Below are 18,642 nucleotides of genomic sequence, written 5' to 3'. Positions count from 1 at the left end.
GATTACAGGCACGTGCCACCATGCCCAGCTAATTTTTTTGTATTTTTAGTAGAGACGGGGTTTCATCATGTTGACCAGGATGGTCTCGATCTCTCGACCTCATGATCCACCCGCCTCTGCCTCCCAAAGTGCTGGGATTACAGGCTTGAGCCACCGCGCCTGGCCTCTGTTTTTTAAAGTATCAGTCACTCCTGGGAGGGGTCATTATTCACCTGTGTGTGTGTGTGTGTGTGTTTTTTTTTTTTCACATTTTCTTTTTTGAATTGAGGTAAAATTCAGATCACATAAAATTAGCCATTTCGAAGTGAACAATTCACTGGCATTTAGTACATTCACAGTGCTGTTCAACCACCATCTTTGTTTACTTCCAAAACACTGTCATCATCCCAAAAGAAAACTGAGTACCCGTTAGCTAGGCAGTTACTCCCCATTTCCCCCATTCTCACTTTCCCCCAGTCCCTGGAAACCACCAGTTGACTTTCTATTTCTATGGATTTACTTTCTGAATGTTTCATATGAATGCAATCATATACTATGTGACCTTTAGTGTCTGGCTTCTTTACTCAGCATCGCATTATCGAGGTTCATCGTGTAGCATGTGTCAGAACTTTATTCCTTTTTATGGCTGAATAATATTCCATTATATGGATAGACCACATTTTATTTACGCATCCATCATAGATGGGCATTTGAGTTGCTTTAGTCTTTTAGGTATTGTCAGCAGTGCTGCTGTGAACACGAGTGTACAAGTGTTCGTTTGAGTGCCTGCTTTCAATCCATTTGGGTACATACCTAGGAGTGGAACTGCTGGGTCGTGTGGTAATTCTAGGTTTAACTTTTGGAGAAACTGGAAAACGGTTTTCCACAGTGGCTGCACCATTTTACATTCCCAAGAGCAGCGTATGAGGGTTCCAGTTTCTCTTCATCCTCACCAGCACTTATCATCTCTTTTTTAATTTTAGCTATCTCAATGGGTATGAAGTGGTATCTCACTGTGGTTTTGATTTGCATTTCCCTGATGACTAATGATGTTGTTGAGGATATTTCCATGTGTTTATTGGCCATTTATATAACCTTGGAGAAATGTCTAGTCAAGACCTTTGCCTGTTTTTTAATTGTGTTATTTGCTTTTGCTGTTGATTTCGGAGGAGTACTTTATAGATGCTGAATGCGAGGCCCTTATCAGATAGACAGTTTGCATATATTTGCTCCCAGTCTGTAGCTTGTCTTTTCCCTTTCACACTCTTGTTTTTACATGATGTCCTAGACCTACTGCTATGTGTGGATTTGATTAATTGATCTTGGAGGGAATCTTTGCTTTCTAGCAATCTTTCTTTGATGGTGCTGGGGTGTCTGGCTTAATGTACCTGCCTTTGCTGATGCTCCTCTAACTCCTCCACATAATACTCAGCTGCTTTTGGTATCCCTTTTTTGTTCATGGGAGAGGGTGCCCAGGGCCTCACTGGGCCCTTCTTGTGGGTCCACAGGCTTCTGGGAAGCAGAGGGGATCTGGTCACCTTCCCAGGCCAGGATGCACTGCCCTCTGCAGCATTAGTTCACAGCATTAGTTTACACCCCCAGAAGTCCCAGTATGCCTTTGTGGTGATACCTATGTTCAGTTAAGGCACAGTAAGCAGTGGGTGCCCCACAGCCTGCCTTCATCCTGGTGACCCTCCAGAGGCATACACAACATTGGGCCAAGTCCCCAGGTTGCCCTGGGAGAACATGGATGTTGTCCGTGAGCTCCCCGCTGTTACACAGGAGACGTTTTTCTGGTTAGTAGCAATGTGAGGATCATTTCAGGAGCAGCGTACAAAAGGAAGAAACCCAGGCTGTGATCTCTTCTTGGCCTTCTCTCAATGGCAACACACCTGGGTCCTTGATTCTTCCTGGTGGAACTGTGTTCTGTGAACATTGTACTAGGTGGCACCTGGCCATGTTAGCCTGCCTGAATGCCACGTTTGTTCTTTAAACACCTGAGGACTGAGTGTTCCCGCCCATTCCTGCTCCCAGAGTGCCCAGTGCAGTGGCCTCCTCTTCCATCCCCTGGGCTGTGGGATCCTCTGGCCTTGCATAACCCACCCCCGCATCTTAAAGGCTCTTCTCCATCTCCAGGTGAAGAACAGGCTTGCAGATTCATCTCTCCTGCCCAGAGGCATCTGTCTCATTTGCATCACGCTGGGGTCCCCTTGAAGCAGCAAGCGATCTGAGTCCCAGCACACTGATTAAACAGAAAATGAACACACATGGAAAAGCTGGGGCTCCTACTTCCAGGCACTTGTAAACACTACAAGACACTTAATTTTCAGGGAAAACCACTTGCCACCACTCTTCCCCACACCTCCCAGAGGAAGGGGGTGATGTTACAGGTGCTTTTCCGGGTGATCTGCTCTAGCACTATATTTTACTGCTTGTTTCAAACTAAAATGGTTTTATTATATAGAATATCATTGTTTTCCCACCCTGCAGAATTAAGGCGGCAGCAGGTGTGAAGATAATGGCAGTGAGAGTCAGCAGTGAGGACCAATGGGCAGTCCAGGAGGAAATTGATAATGGCGACACCCAGACGTCGGCCACCCTCACCTGCATGGGCCATCGCCCCGACATGCAGAGCAGGTAAGCGTGGAGATCCCCAAGGCACCTTGGCAGTGGGGAGGAGGGAGTGGCTGCCAGAGCTCATAGCAAAATAATTTTCGTGTGGATAAAGCGATGCCTCTGCATTTAATGGGAAATGGTTTCCTTCGTGCTCATCAGCGTAGCTCAGCTGTGCCGCTTCTGAATGGCTCCATTACTGGAATGTACCACGATATGAGGCTTCTATCCTCGATGCTCTTCATACAAAAATGACCTAATGAGGTCGGCAGTCTCAAAAATCACCAGAGTTCACATTTGTCACAGTGTACAGTTTGGTAACCGTATTTTAAATTTTTATTTTTATTATCACTATTGTTTGCAGAGAAGAGCTGAAGAAGGAAATGGGAGGAAATAGAAATGATTTAAGAGGCAAGGGGAAAGTGTACTTTGTAATAAGCAAACCGAGGATAGCTTTAGCTCTTGGGCATTTATCCCTTAGTGCTGAAATGTAGTCATTTTGCTCAGACCACTCTTGGGAATTGGCACATGGCTTTAGAATCTTAATTTGGATGAAGTTGGCATTGCTGGAAGGCAGCCTGTCTTCTCCGTTCAGATACCAGCCTTGGGCTTTACAGGGCTGAACTTATCTGGGACCCAGAGAGAGGTTGTCACTGGTCATCTCACATCAGGACACCTGGCAGGTAGAGCTCTCGCTTGTGTTGCAACTGCCTTCCCTACAAAGTCTGCCTCTATTTTCTTCTTCTTTCATTAAACACCAGTCTTCTATGGGGTTGCTTCACTTCGAGGGCTAACAAGCTTTGCTGGACATACAGCTGCCTGCTCTAAAACCCCTGGCTCCTGCTTCTCCCAGGAGGGGGCTCAGACTCCTCAGCTTAGCACACGAGCCCCTTCTGAGTCTGTTACTTGTCACCATATATTGTCACAGCTAGTTCTCTTTCTTTTCTAGTCTTTAAACTCTTCAAGGCCTGCAGTGTCAGAACAGGGGAGGCCCTCTGTGAATGAATGAAGGCCTGGGTGGACAAAAGCATGAGAAATGGAGGGTCTTTCCCAATGAGTTTCTGGCAAGTGCTGTCTCCTCTTGGGTGACCCCAGCCAACCTCAGCCAGAACCCTCTTCTGCCTGCTTTTGGCAATCTCCTTCAGAGGGAGAGAAGTGACTCAGACAGAGTGGTCCAAAGCCTGCTGTTAGGAATCACTGACCAGCTAATCTGGATGCCTCTCACTCTAAACTCTACGTTCCAGTCATCATTCTCTACATCTGTCGACAGGGTTTTCAACCCCGCTTGGCCCGTGGTTTCCCTGGAAGTCTGTATCTGCCTGCTAGACACTCCTAGATCCTGGGTTGTTAATATTTTTAGAGAGTCTAGGAGTTTTACATTTGCTTAGGTGCTTTCAGTTGCAGATAATAGAATATTTACCTAAAATTGGCTGCTGCAGCAGGGTTTTATCATCTCACGTAACAAGAAATGAGAGGTAGATGGGGCCATGGATGGTGGATCCAGCAGCACACCTGTGTCTCCTGGGTGTTTTCTGTCTTCCCACTCCATTATACCCAGTGCCCTGACTTTCACTCTCCAGCTTGGTTCCTCATGGTCACAGGATGGCTGCAGCTCTTCCAGGCATCACAGACTCACCCAGTGACAGCTAAAGACTGGAAAGGAGGGGGTCTCTCCTCATGTGTCCCTTTTTACCAGGGAAGAAAACCTTTCCAACAATATTCATGGAAGCCTTCCCTTTAGGTCTTATCAATATGGAGTGGGTGCCATGCTTTTGCTCAAGAGGCAAGGGACCCTCGGAAAATGAGTATCTGGTATTATTTCCAGGCTTTATAGTGGGAGATGGTCTCTGTTGCCAGGGAATGAGGATGGGAGAATGGACGCCTGCTGGGTGGTCAGCTCACAGGTTTACTACACTCTTTGAAGTTGGTTTCTGTCAAAGGTTGTAGCTTGATTCTCTATTTTGCCCGGGGGCCCTATGTGTTTTTATTCCCAGTAGAAGACTTCCTCTTGGTTGCTGGGCTTATCAGGTGGCTTTATGTCCCTGTAGGTAGCGAAGTGTTGGGGTGACATGGTACCAGGAATGCAGGGTCAGCTGCTCAAGCAGTATCCTTAGCAACCTGTTGCCCTGGTTTGACTTTTTCTCAGACAGACCCTTCCCTGCTGGAGGCAAGATGACTGCTAGCAGCTCCCAGCAAACATCTGCTGACTTGGTCACTTCAGGGAGAAAGCTGCTCTCCCCAGCCAGGCCCAGCAGAGGTCCCAGGGCTGGTCACCACTGGCTCTGTTTGGCGTCACTTAGATCGTGTACCCATCCTGAACCAATCACTGCAGTCAGCTCAGAACCAGGGGTTCTGACCAGCCCTATTGGAAGAGTGTGGGCAGAGGGTAGGGGAGGGATTGCAGGTGGGCAGCGGGTGCTGATGGGGACAGGACCTGGAATGGGCACCATCGCAGTTACCTTAGCCTCATGGCTCCTGCTGTTGGGTCATGGGAGTCCAAATGGGATTTTCTAGCTCCCTGCCCTCAGAAATCACTGCTTGGGTACATAATGGTGGGATCCATGGTCTATGCATAGGAAATGAATTTTGTTAATATATTTGACTGACCAGGTGGTAATGTTTTAAATTGAAGAGCAACATGGGCTATGGTTATCACTTTTTGATTCTGTGAGAATCAGTTTTGCATTCTCTTTAGAAAAGATTAAAAAAGTTTACAGGGGAAGAAAGAGAAGTAGTTATATAAGCAGAGTTACATAAGTATGAGACACTATCACGTCGCCTCATAAAGGAGAAAGAGTGTCCTTTTTCTCCTTCTCTTTCTTCACATTTAGTATGTGACCTCCCTTGGGCCCTAAGAAGGGCAGGGATTGTCACTTTGGCATGACAATTTATGCTTACCTAATCTCCTTCTAAAATCCATTTTATCATCTAAATAAATAATTGCTTCTTTTTGTCCTTTTTTTTTTGTTGAATTGTAATATCAAATGAGGTGTGAAGTACAGGCTTGTGGGCCATGCCTGCTGCCTAACAAAGTGAATATATGAATATATCCCTAACAAAACATCCTGCAGAAAGCTGTAATCTCTGAATTGTGACAACCTTGAGTGGAATAGACTTTTTAATAGAATATAATGTGCAAACTGCCTGAAATTCTGTGATAAGAATTAAAAATGTGTTGCATGGGAAGACACGATGTGCTTGGTTAGAAGGGCAGTGAAGATCTTAATTTAAAATATTTTAATGAACACTCATTGTGAGGAAGTGTGAGTAATAAAGATGAAAACCACGAGATAAAGAGTGGTGTTGCCAAAAGAGGAGAGAGGAGATTAGAAAAATAAGCAAATTTGAAAGTGTTCAGAACAGATAACACTGAACAAGGGAAATGAAAGCTAGATGATGGACTATTTGCATGGAAGCCACGTGCAGCTAGGTAGGTTGAGATGAGGTTGTTCTTCGAATGATTCCTGTCTGACTATGGGGACCCAAACCTCAGAGAAAATAAACTGCAGCTTTTTATGTGGTTGGAAACCACATACAGAGCCCATTCTTATCTAAAAATTCAAATAGAGGCAGAGAAAAGCTCAGAGGATAGGCAAGCAAAAGCCCTAAAATAGATTTCTTCAAAGAAACAGGCACACCCACGTTGCTGTAACCCAACTCAAGGTAAAGTCAAGATCCATTCCAACTATTCACTATGAAGGCTATTGCCTGTTCTATTCTCACACTGCCAGCAAAGACATACCCAAGACTGGATAATTTATAAAGTAAAGAGGTTTAATGGACTCACAGTTTCACGTGGCTGGGGAGGCCTCAAAATCGTGGCTGAAGGTGGATGAGCAGAGTTATGTCTTACATGGTGGCTGGTAAGAGAGCTTGTGTAGGGGAACTCCCCTTTATAAAACCATCAGTTCTCATCAGACTTATTCACTATCACAAAAATAGCATGGGAAAGACCCATCACCATGATTCATTTACCTCCTACCAGGTCCCTTCCACTACGTTGGAAATACGAGAGCTATAATTCAAGGTGATATTTGGGTGGGGATATAACCAAACCATATCATTCCACTCTGGCCTTTACCAAATCTCATGTCCTTACATTTCAAAACCAATCGTGCCTTTCCAACAATTCTCCAAGGTCTCAATTCATTTCAGCATTAACACAAAAGTCCATAGTCCAAAGTCTCATCTGAGACAAGGCAAGTCCCTTCTGCCTATGAGCCTGTAAAATCAAAAGCAAGTTAGTTACTTCCTGGATACAATGAGGGTGCAGGCATGTGGTAAATACAGCCATTCCAATGGGAGAAATTGGCCAAAATAAAGGGACTACAGGCCCTAAGGAAGTCTGAAATCCAGCAGGGCAGTCAAAGCTCTAAAATGGTCTCCTTTGACTCCATGTCTCACATCCAGGTCATACTGATGCAAAAGGTGGGTTCCCATGGTCTTGGGAAACTCTACCTCTGTGGCTATGCAGGGTATAGCCCCCTTCCTGGCTGCTTCCTGGGCTGGCATTGAGTGTCTGCAGCTTTTCCAGGCACACAGTGCAAGCTGTCATTGAATCTACCATTCTGGGGTATGGAGGTCAGTAGCCCTCTTCTCACAGCTCCACTAGGCAGTGTCTCAGTGGGGACTCTGTGTGGGGGCTTCCACCCCACATTTCCCTTCTGTACTGCTCTAGCAGAGGTTCTCCCTGAAGGCCCCGCCCCTGCAGCACAGCTCTGCCTGGACATCCAGGCATTTCCATACATCCTCTGAAATCTAGGTAATGGTTCCCAAACGTCAGTTCTTAACTTCTGTGCACCTTCATGTCCAACACCACGTGTAAGCTGCTAAGGCTTGGGGCTTGCACCCTCTGAAGCTATGGCCTGAGCTTTACATTGGCCCCTTTTAGTGATGGCTGGAGCAGCTGGGATGCGGTGTACCAAGTCCCTGGGCTGCATAGAACAGGGGTGGGGTGGCGGGGGGAGGGTGAGGGGCGGGTCCTGGGCTAGGCCCACAAAAGAAACTGTTTTTTCCTCTGGGCCTCTAATGGGAGGGGCTGCCAGGAATGTCTGTGACAAGCCCCAGAAACATTTTCCCAGTTGTCTTGGTGATTAACCTTTGGTTCCTTGTTGCTTGCACAAATTTCTGCAGCTGGCTTGAATTCCTTCTCCGAAAATGGGTTTTTCTTTTCTATGACATCATCAGGCTGCAAATTTTCCAAACTCTTCTGCCCAGCTTTCCTTTCAAACGTAAGTTCCAATTCTAAACCATATCTTTGTGAATATATAAAACAGAATGCTTTGAACAGCACCCAAGTGACTTCTGAATGCTTTGCTGCTTAGAAATTTCTTCCACCAGATACCCTAAATAATCTCTCTCAAATTCAGAGTTCCACAAGTTTCTAGGGCAGGGGCAAAATGCCACTAGCCTCTTTACTAAAACATAGCAAGAGTCACCTTTATTCCATTTCCCAACAAGTTCCTCATCTCCATCTGAGACCACCTCAACCTGGACTTCATTGTCTATATCACTGTCAGTATTTCAGTCAAAGCCATTCAACAAGTCTCTAGGAAGTTTCAAACTTTCCCACATCTTCCTGTCCTCTCCTGAGTCCTCCAAACTGTTCCAATCTCTGCCTGGTGCCCAGTTCCAAAGTTGCTTCCACATTTTGGGCAGCACCCCACTCTACCAGTACAAATTTACTGTATTAGTCTGTTCTCATGCTGCTAATAAAGACATACCCAAAACTGGGTAATTTATAAAGGAAAAAGGCTTAACTGACTCACACTTCCACATGGCCTGGGAGGCCACACAATCATGGCTGAAGGTGAATGAGGAGAAAAGTCACATCTTACATAGTGGCAGGCAAAAGAGCTTGTGTGGGGGAACTCCCCTTTATAAAACCATCAGCTCTCATGAGACGTATCCTGAAAACAGCACAGGAAAGACCCACCCCCATGATTTAATTATATCCTACTGTGTCCCTCCCACAAGACATGGGAATTGTGGGAGCTATAATTCAAGATGAGATTTGGGTGGGGACACAGCCAAACCATATCAGCTACTACTGTACTGGAGAATCTGGAAAATCCTATCTTTCAGGAGTTTTTCTTTGCCTACTCTAATCTAGAAAAATATTATAACCATTTGAGCAGAGGGAGAGATTGTCCTTTTAATTAACTGAACTAACTCATTGCTTTTTGTGAAACTTAACATTTGACCATTAAACAAAAAACAATGTTGACATAAGACAGTTACCGTATCAGATGTCATTGTGTGAATTTGTGAAAAATGAATGAGGCTAAATCTTTCATTGTGCTGAAGGATTCTTTTTTTTTTCTTTTGAGAAAATCTTTTTTTTTTTTTTTTAAATTGTACTTTAGGTTCTGGGGTACATGTGTAGGTCATGCAGAATTGTTGTGTAGGTACATACATGGCAAGGTGGTTTGCTGCCTTCATTTCCCCCCATCACCTATATTTGGTATTTCTCCCCTCATTATCCCTCCCCACCCTCTGCTGTCCCTCCCCTAGGCCCCCCTAACTGACTGTAGTGTGTGGTGCTCCCCTCCCTATGTCCACATGTTCTAATTGTTCAACACCCACCTATGAGTGATAACACGTGGTGTTTGGTTTTCTGTTCTTGTGTCAGTTTGCTGAGAATGATGGTTTTCAGATTCATCCATGTCCCTATGAAGGACACAAACTCATTGTTTTTTATGGCTGTGTAGTATTCCATGTTGTGTATGTGCCACATTTTCTTTATCCAGTCTGTCATTGATGGACATTTGGGTTGGTTCCAGGTCTTTGCTATTGTAAACAGTGCTGCAATGAACATACGTGTGCATGTGTCTTTATAATAGAAGAATTTATAATTCTTTGGGTATTTACCCAGTAATGGGATTGCTGGGTCAAATGGTATTTCTATTTCTATGTCCTTGAGGAATCACCATTCTTATTCAAGTTTAAGAAAAGAAGAAGGGAGACAGTTGAATGATTATAACAGCTACCTCTATTTCAACAAAATAGAGGTAGTTTTTCCTCCCTGATTCCATTTGTGTTAGTTTCTTTCATTCTATAAAATATTTTATGGAAAGGTAAAAGACAGAACACACAGAACATGTTAATATGTCTTTGAGGACAATTTTGTGTGATTCTGTTTGTCCATTTCTTATTTTACTTAAAAAATCTATTGAAAAACCATATGGTGCTTGTTAGGTGCCAGGCATTATGTTAGGTCTTTCAGGTGAATGTACTTTTAAAAATCAGAAATATTAGAACACTGTGAAGTGGATAAAGAATCTTATATTCCCACTTAAAAGTTGTGTAATTGAGACACAGTTAAATGATTTCCCGAGGGCTCAGAGCTGATATGTGGTCAAAGCAGTCAGACTTTGGAGAGAGTTCATGTTTAAACCGCCACCCTGGGCTTCATAGAAGGCATAGCAAGGCGCCTGTGCTGTGAGTTGTGGCCACATCCTCCTGCTCTTGCCCAGCCACAACTTTTAGCTCTCTTGTTCCCACAGGACTGAAAACTCACTAAAAGCAGTGCCATTGGTGTGTGGAAATAGAGGAGGCAGGTGGTCCAAGGGTGACCCCACAAAAGACATGTCCTTGTCCCCAGAACTCGTGAATGTGACTTATTTGGCAAAAAGGTCCTTGCAGAGGTCATCAAGTTAAGGATCGTGAGATGAGATCATCCTGGGTTAGCTGAGTGGACCCTAAATTCAATGACTGGTGTCATTTAAAGAGACACACAGAGGAAACGGCCATGTGGTGACAAAGGTAGGGGTGTGAGGGATGCAGCCATGACTGTGGAAATCAGGGAGCATCTGGAGCCTCCAGAAGCTGGGGAGGAGAGGCATCAAGTGTTCCCTTGAGCCCTCAGTGGGAGCACGTTTCTTTCAACACCTTGACTGAGGATTGCTGGCTGCCAGAGTGTGAAAGAATAAGTCTCTGCTGTTTTAAGCCAGCATGTCTGTGAGGATTCATTATAGCAGCCCCAGGAGACTAGTCTAGGTGCATAAAGAATACCTGTTGGGATCCGACTTTCAAGATGGCCGCCTAAGAACAGCTCAGGACTTCAGCTCCCAGTGAAAGTGCAGAGGGTGAGTGGACGCCGCATTTCCAGACGAACTCTTATTGCCCACAGACCAGGAGATACCCAGGCAGAGGGGTCGCCAGCATCGCAGTCCCAGCCGGTGCGGCTGTTTTGGCCCCCGCGGGGCTGATTCCGCCCGCGCGGCTGCTGTGACCACGCCCTGTTGCTGCGGTTCTCCGTACAAAAGCCACTGGTCTGGGAGCCCTCTTAGCTGGCGAGCAGAGCCTTGAGACGGCAGAATAGCCCATTCATCTGAAATAGCGAGCCAGGCCAGGAGATTCCTAGGCAAAAAATCCGCCAGGAGCCGGCGCCGCGGTTCGAGCCGACTCCGTGAGTCGCAGCACGGGAGATCCCGGCGCCTTTTCAACAAGCGACCGGAACACGGGGTCGTTCAACTTAAAAGAAAAGACTCTGAGTCAGGGAGCCAGGTGATCAGGCTCGGTTGGTCCCACCCCTCCACCCCCAACAACAACGAAAACAAAAACAGTAATTGGAAACCCTCTGGGTTGAGCCCTTCAAACCAAGCACAGCTGAACCGGGACGGTCGGCTCCGTGGGGGAGGGGCTTCCGCCATTACTGAGACTCTCCACCGCTACGGAGGCAGGCTGCCGTTGCCGAGGCAACCCACCATTGCCGAGGCAACCTGCCACAACAGAGAGAGTCCGCCATAACAGAGGCGGGGCCACCATTGCCCAGACAGTTCTAACTACGCCCATATAAAAAGGACTACAGGGAAGAGTTCAGGGCAGCTGGGCGGAGCCCACAGCAGCTCAGCAAAGCCCCTGCGGGCAGGCAGAGGCTAGGCGTGCTGCTAGCTGGGCGGGTCCGACCTGAAAAAAAAAAAAATCAAAAAAGGCAGTAGTGCAACGGAAACTCATAAAGCTCCAACTCCCTGGGACAGAGACAGACAACAGGTGGATAAACCCACAAAAATGGGTAGAAACCAGCGTAAAAAGGATGAAAACTCCCGAAACCAGAACACCTCTCCTCCTAAAAGTGATCACAACTCCTCACCAGCAAGGGAACCAGACCGGATGGAGAAGGAGGGTGATGAAATAACAGAATCAGACTTCAGAAGATGGGTAGTAAGAAACTACAATGAGCTAAAAGAACATGTTCTAACCCATCGCAAAGAAAATAGGAACCTTGAAAAAAGATTGGACGAACTGCTGACGAGAATGGACAGCATAGAGAGGAGAATAAGTGAGTTGATGGAGCTGAAAAACGCAACACGAGAACTTCGTGAAGCATGCACAAGCTTCAACAGCCGAATTGACCAAGCAGAAGAAAGGATATCAGAGGTCGAAGACCAACTCAATGAAATAAAAAGAGAAGGCAAGAACAGAGAAAAAAGCGCAAAAAGGAATGAACAAAATCTTCAAGAAATGTGGGACTATGTGAAAAGACCTAATCTACGTCTGATAGGTGTACCTGAATGTGATGAAGAGAATGAATCCAAGCTGGAAAATACTCTTCAGGATATTATCCAGGAAAACTTCCCCAACCTAGCAAGGCAGACCAATATTCAAATCCAGGAAATACAGAGAACACCACAGAGATATTCCTCAAGAAGAGCAACCCCAAGGCACATAATCGTCAGATTCACCAGGGTTGAAATGAAAGAGAAAATGCTAAGGGCAGCCAGAGAGAAAGGTCGGGTTACCCACAAAGGGAAGCCCATTAGACTCACAGCAGATCTCTCAGCAGAAACCCTACAAGCCAGAAGAGACTGGGGGCCAATATTCAACATCCTTAAAGAAAAGAACTTTCAACCCAGAATCTCCTATCCAGCCAAACTCAGCTTCATAAGTGAAGGAAAAATAAAATCCTTTGTGAACAAGCAAGCACTCAGAGATTTCATCACCACCAAACCTGCTCTACAAGAACTCCTGAAAGAGGCTCTACACACATAAAGGAAAAACCAGTACCAGCCACTCCAAAAACACACCAAATGGTAAAAAAGCAGCAACACAATCAAGAATCTGCATCAACTAACCAACAAAACAGCCAGGTAGCATCAAAATGACAGCATCAAATTCACACATAACAATACTATCCCTAAATGTCAATGGACTAAATGCCCCAATCAAAAGACACAGACTGGCAAATTGGATAAAAAGCCAAAACCCATCAGTGTGCTGTATCCAGGAAACCCATCTTACATGCAAGGATACACAAAGGCTCAAAATAAAGGGATGGAGGAAGATCTACCAAGCAAATGGAGAGCAAAAAAAGGCAGGAGTTGCAATTCTCATCTCTGATAAAATAGACTTTAAAGCAACAAAGATCAAAAGAGACAAAGAAGGACATTACATAATGGTAAAAGGATCACTGCAACAAGAAGAGCTAACGATCCTAAATATATATGCACCCAATACAGGAGCACCCAGATACATAAGGCAAGTTCTTAATGACTTACAAAGAGACTTAGACTCCCACACAATAATAGTGGGAGACTTTAACACCCCATTGTCAATATTAGACAGATCAACCAGACAGAAAATCAACAAGGATATCCAGGACCTGAACACAGACCTGGAACGAGCAAACCTAATAGACATTTACAGAACTCTCCACCCCAAATCCACAGAATATACATTCTTCTCAGCACCACATCACACCTACTCTAAAATTGACCACATAATTGGCAATAAATCACTCCTCAGCAAATGCAAAAGAACAGAAATCATAACAAACAGTCTCTCAGACCACAGTGCAATCGAGTTAGAACTCAGAATGCAGAAACTAACTCAGAACCGCACAGCTTCATGGAAACTGAACAACTTGCTCTTGAATGTTGACTGGATAAACAATGAAATGAAGGCAGAAATAAAGATGTTCTTCGAAACCAATGAGAACGAAGACACAACATACCAGAATCTCTGGGACACATTTAAAGCAGTCTCTAGAGGAAAATATATAGCAATGAGTGCCCACATGAGAAGAAAGGAGAGATCTAAAATTGACACCCTATCATCAAAATTGAAAGAGCTAGAGGAGCAAGATCAAAAAAACTCAAAACCTAGCAGAAGACAGGAAATAACTAAGATCAGAGCAGAACTGAAGGAAATAGAGACACAAAAAACTCTTCAAAAAATCAATAAATCCAGGAGCTGGTTTTTTGAAAAGATCAACAAAATAGACAGACCAGTAGCCAGATTAATAAAAAAGAAAAGAGAGAATAACCAAATTGATGCAATAAAAAACGATAAAGGGGATATCACCACAGATTCCACAGAAATCCAAACCATCATCAGCGATTATTATAAACAACTCTATGCACATAAACTAGTAAACCTGGAAGAAATGGATAAATTCCTGGACACCTGCAACCTCCCAAGCCTAAACCTGGAAGAAGCCGAAACCCTGAATAGACCAATAACATGGTCGGAAGTCGAGGCAGCAATAAAGAGCCTACCACCCAAAAAAAGCCCAGGTCCAGATGGGTTCACAGCTGAATTCTACCAGACATACAAGGAGGAGCTGATACCATTCCTTCTGAAACTATTCCAGACAATCCAAAAAGAGGGAATCCTTCCCAAATCATTTTACGAGACAAACATCATCCTGATACCAAAACCCGGCAGAGACTCAACAAGAAAAGAAAATTTCAGGCCAATATCCATGATGAACATAGATGCAAAAATCTTCAATAAAATACTGGCAAACCGATTGCAACAGCATATCAAAAAGCTCATCCACCATGATCAAGTAGGATTCATCCCGGGGATGCAAGGCTGGTTCAACATACGCAAGTCCATAAACGTAATTCACCACATAAACAGAACCAAAGACAAAAACCACATGATTATCTCGATTGATGCAGAGAAGGCTTTTGACAAAATTCAACAACCCTTTATGCTAAAAACCCTCAATAAACTAGGTATTGACGGAACGTATCTCAAAACAATAAAAGCTATTTACGACAAACCAACAGCCAATATCATACTGAATGGGCAAAAACTGGAAGCATTCCCTTTGAAATCTGGCACTAGACAAGGATGCCCTCTCTCACCACTCCTATTCAATATAGTACTGGAAGTTCTAGCCAGAGCAATCAGGCAAGAAAAAGAAATAAAGGGTATCCAAATTGGAAAGGAGGAAATCAAATTGTCTCTATTTGCAGATGACATGATTGTATATCTGGAAGACCCCATCATCTCAGCCCAAAATCTCCTGAAACTGATAAACAACTTCAGCAAAGTCTCAGGATACAAAATCAACGTGCAAAAATCACAAGCATTCCTATACACCAGTAATAGACTTCAAGAGAGCCAAATCAAGAACGAACTGCCATTCACAATTGCTACAAAGAGAATAAAGTACCTAGGAATACAACTAACAAGGAACGTAAAGGACCTCTTCAAGGAGAACTACAAGCCATTGCTCAACGAAATAAGAGAGGATACAAACAGATGGAGAAACATTCCATGTTCATGGTTAGGAAGAATCAACATCGTGAAAATGGCCATACTGCCCAAAGTAATTTACAGATTCAATGCTATTCCCATCAAGCTACCAATGACCTTCTTCACAGAACTGGAAAAAAACACCTTAAACTTCATATGGAACCAAAAGAGAGCCCGCATAGCCAAGTCAATTCTAAGCAAAAAGAACAAAGCAGGAGGCATCACACTACCGGACTTCAAACTATACTACAAGGCTACAGTAATCAAAACAGCATGGTACTGGTACCAAAACAGAGATATAGACCAATGGAACAGAACAGAGGCCTCACAGGAAATACAACATACCCACAACCATCTGATCTTCGACAAACCTGACAAAAACAAGCAATGGGGAAAGGACTCCCTGTTTAATAAATGGTGTTGGGAAAACTGGCTAGCCATGTGCAGAAAGCAGAAACAGGACCCCTTCCTGACACCTTACACCAAAATTAACTCCAGATGGATTAAAGACTTAAACATCAGACCTAATACCATAAAAACCTTAGAAGAAAATCTAGGCAAAACCATTCAGGACATAGGTGTAGGCAAGGACTTCATGACCAAAACGCCAAAAGCAATGGCAACAAAAGCCAAAATAGACAAATGGGACCTAATCAAACTCCACAGCTTCTGCACGGCAAAAGAAACAGTCAGTAGAGTGAATCGGCAACCAACAGAATGGGAAAAAATTTTTGCAGTCTACCCATCTGACAAGGGGCTGATATCCAGAATTTACAAAGAACTAAAGCAGATCTACAAGAAAAAAACAAACAAGCCCATTCAAAAATGGGCAAAGGATATGAACAGATACTTTACAAAAGAAGACATACAGGAGGCCAACAAACATATGAAAAAATGCTCATCATCACTGGTCATCAGAGAAATGCAAATCAAAACCACATTGAGATACCATCTCACACCAGTTAGAATGGCAATCATTAAAAAATCGGGAAACAACAGATGCTGGAGAGGATGTGGAGAAATAGGAACACTTTTACACTGTTGGTGGGAATGTAAATTAATTCAACCATTGTGGAAGACAGTGTGGCGATTCCTCAAGGACCTAAAAATAGAAATCCCATTTGACCCAGCAATCCCATTACTGGGTATATATCCAAAGGATTATAAATCATTCTACTACAAGGACACGTGCACACGAATGTTCATTGCAGCACTGTTTACAATAGCAAAGACCTGGAACCAACCCAAATGCCCAACGATGATAGACTGGATAGGGAAAATGTGGTACATATACACCATGGAATATTACGCAGCTATCAAAAACGATGAGTTCACGTCCTTTATAGGGACATGGATGAACCTGGAAACCATCATTCTCAGCAAACTGACACAAGAGCAGAAAATCAAACACCGTATATTCTCGCTCATAGGCGGGTGTTGAACAATGAGAACACATGGACACAGGGAGGGGAGCACTACACACTGGGGTCTGTTGGGGGGAAATGGGGGAGGGGCGGGGGGTGGGGAGGTGGGAAGAGATAGCATGGGGAGAAATGACAGATACAGGTGAGGGGACGGAAGGCAGCAAAGCACACTGCCATGTGTGTACCTATGCAACAATCTTGCATGTTCATCACATGTACCCCAAAACCTAAAATGCAATAAAAAAAAAAAAAAAAAAAAAAAAAAAAAAAAAAAAAAAGAATACCTGTTGAATAAGCAGGCTGAGGCAGCTCAATCCTGGATGCCCATCAGTCACCTGGGAGTCTTCACAAAGTGCAGACAGTCCTGGATGGAGATTCTCTAGCCCTCGCCCCAGTAGGCTGTAAGCATTGGCCTTTGAAGAAAAGTCCCCAGGTGATTTTAATATGCAGTCCAGGCTGAGAATTCCTGGGAAACATGAATGAATGAAAATTCATTTAAGCCTCAGGAGAAGATAAAGATATTTAGTTTTAAATGACTTTAGGATTTGAAAGCAATGGATTTGAGGTACACAGTTGTTAGATTTATAGTCGCATTTGCCACTGGACACTTGGAGACCTGTGAGTACCAGCCACTGCTGAGTTCAAAGCCAGGATCCCAGGTAGGGAAATGCATCGTGCACAGGGGACCCACCTGTAGGGAGAGCCACACTTAACAGAGAGGAGGGATGTTTGTTTTTGTTTGTTTTCATTCATGCTAGAAAGTGGCAACAGAGTCCTATAAGAAATGGAGGACTCGCCCCTGACCCCTTCAAAAGGCCCAGGCCTGCAGAAGAAAAGAAAAAAGAAACATTTAAAAACACCCCATTTATTTTTTCTAACCAGTGGGAAGCACTTTGAATTTGTGCTGTTTGCCAGTTTCAGCATAAGTATAATAAAAGGTTCCTTACTTCAAAAGTAATAGATGGTTCAATTGTAGAAAATTTAGAAAATACAATTGGGTAAAGTGGAGAGGATAAAAGTCATCTCCAAACCTAGGACTGTAAGGGTAATAACTGTCAATATTTTGAGTATATTGGTATTGTATGTGTTCACATGTATATTCAGAAATATGTTATTTCTGTGCATATTAGACTTCTTTAGCTTTGAAAGCTGTTGTTTTCTGTAATAATATAGAATATATAGTAACATCTTTTCATGCCATTGAATATTTAACTATAAAGATAATTATCAAGCCCTTTAAAAAAATTGGTCAAAGTGGTTAACCCTCTTCCCAGAAGAATGCAAATACATACACATAAGCAATTTTTTCAACAGTTTCAAGATTTGTGGAGCCCTTCAATGAATCTGTAATTTTAATGTATAATATTTTATTGATATTATAGCAGTATATTCATTCCCCATATTTCATTTTTTTCCCTCTTTTAAACCTTGCTACTGGCCATTTTTATGAGGTTGCGTCTTTTTCCTTTTAAACATTCCTTCGAAATATTTTTTCTTTTCAAGCATAAAGTGTCTGTCAAATATCTTTGCAGATAAATCTTAGGAGGGAAAGCTAGAAGTGAATGGGCAGGTCAAAACGCATGGTGTGTTTTTAAGTTTGGGATGCTTTGGTGAGCTTTCCTGCCTGTTTACAGGGCTGAGTGAACAGTGCCCACTTCCTTTACCAACATTGGGCCTTACCCTAAAAAAATTAATTTGATAGTTGAAATATGGCTGTCTTCTTGTGGGCATAATGTGCATTACCTTAATTTCTGGTTACATTTAATAACTTTCCCTGTGTTTGCAAATGTATTCCCCTACTTAGTTGCCTTTAATTTGTATGACTATGTTGTTACTTTAGCAAGATTTTCAGTTTCAGCAAGATTTTTGGTTTGTGTCAAATGTCGTCATTGTTTTCTTTAAGGCAAAGATTCTAATCTGGAGGAGGATGGAGCAGGCCTAGTGGCATGCCAGAGAGGCTTGTCAAAATCCATCCATCAGCCTGGGCCCCTCAGTGTTTAGGGAGAACCAGTGCCTGATGCTAGTGAAAGCAGTAAAGGGATATTTTATTCAGACTCGTTCTGCAACAGTGGAAAAGAGACCTCTGTACAGAGGGGGACTCAATTGTGGATACAGTGGAGACAGCTGGGGATTTATA

At 43.7% G+C, this 18,642-nt stretch overlaps 1 protein-coding gene across 1 annotated transcript in view; it reads left to right on the top strand.

Annotated features, from left to right (window-relative positions):
* The window catches only part of TMEM132B (transmembrane protein 132B), a 484,193-nt gene that overhangs the window by 230,121 nt on the left and 235,430 nt on the right, over window positions 1-18,642 (top strand). The window contains exon 3 of the mRNA XM_010347677.3: window positions 2,470-2,616. Coding sequence (XP_010345979.2) covers window positions 2,470-2,616 — 147 coding nt within the window. The remainder of the gene's footprint in view (window positions 1-2,469; window positions 2,617-18,642) is intronic.

This window comes from Saimiri boliviensis, chromosome 7 (genome assembly GCF_048565385.1).
Source record: "Saimiri boliviensis isolate mSaiBol1 chromosome 7, mSaiBol1.pri, whole genome shotgun sequence".
NCBI lineage: Eukaryota > Metazoa > Chordata > Mammalia > Primates > Cebidae > Saimiri > Saimiri boliviensis.
Note: the sequence above shows the minus strand (reverse complement) of the source record. Positions and strands in the feature narration are given on the sequence as shown.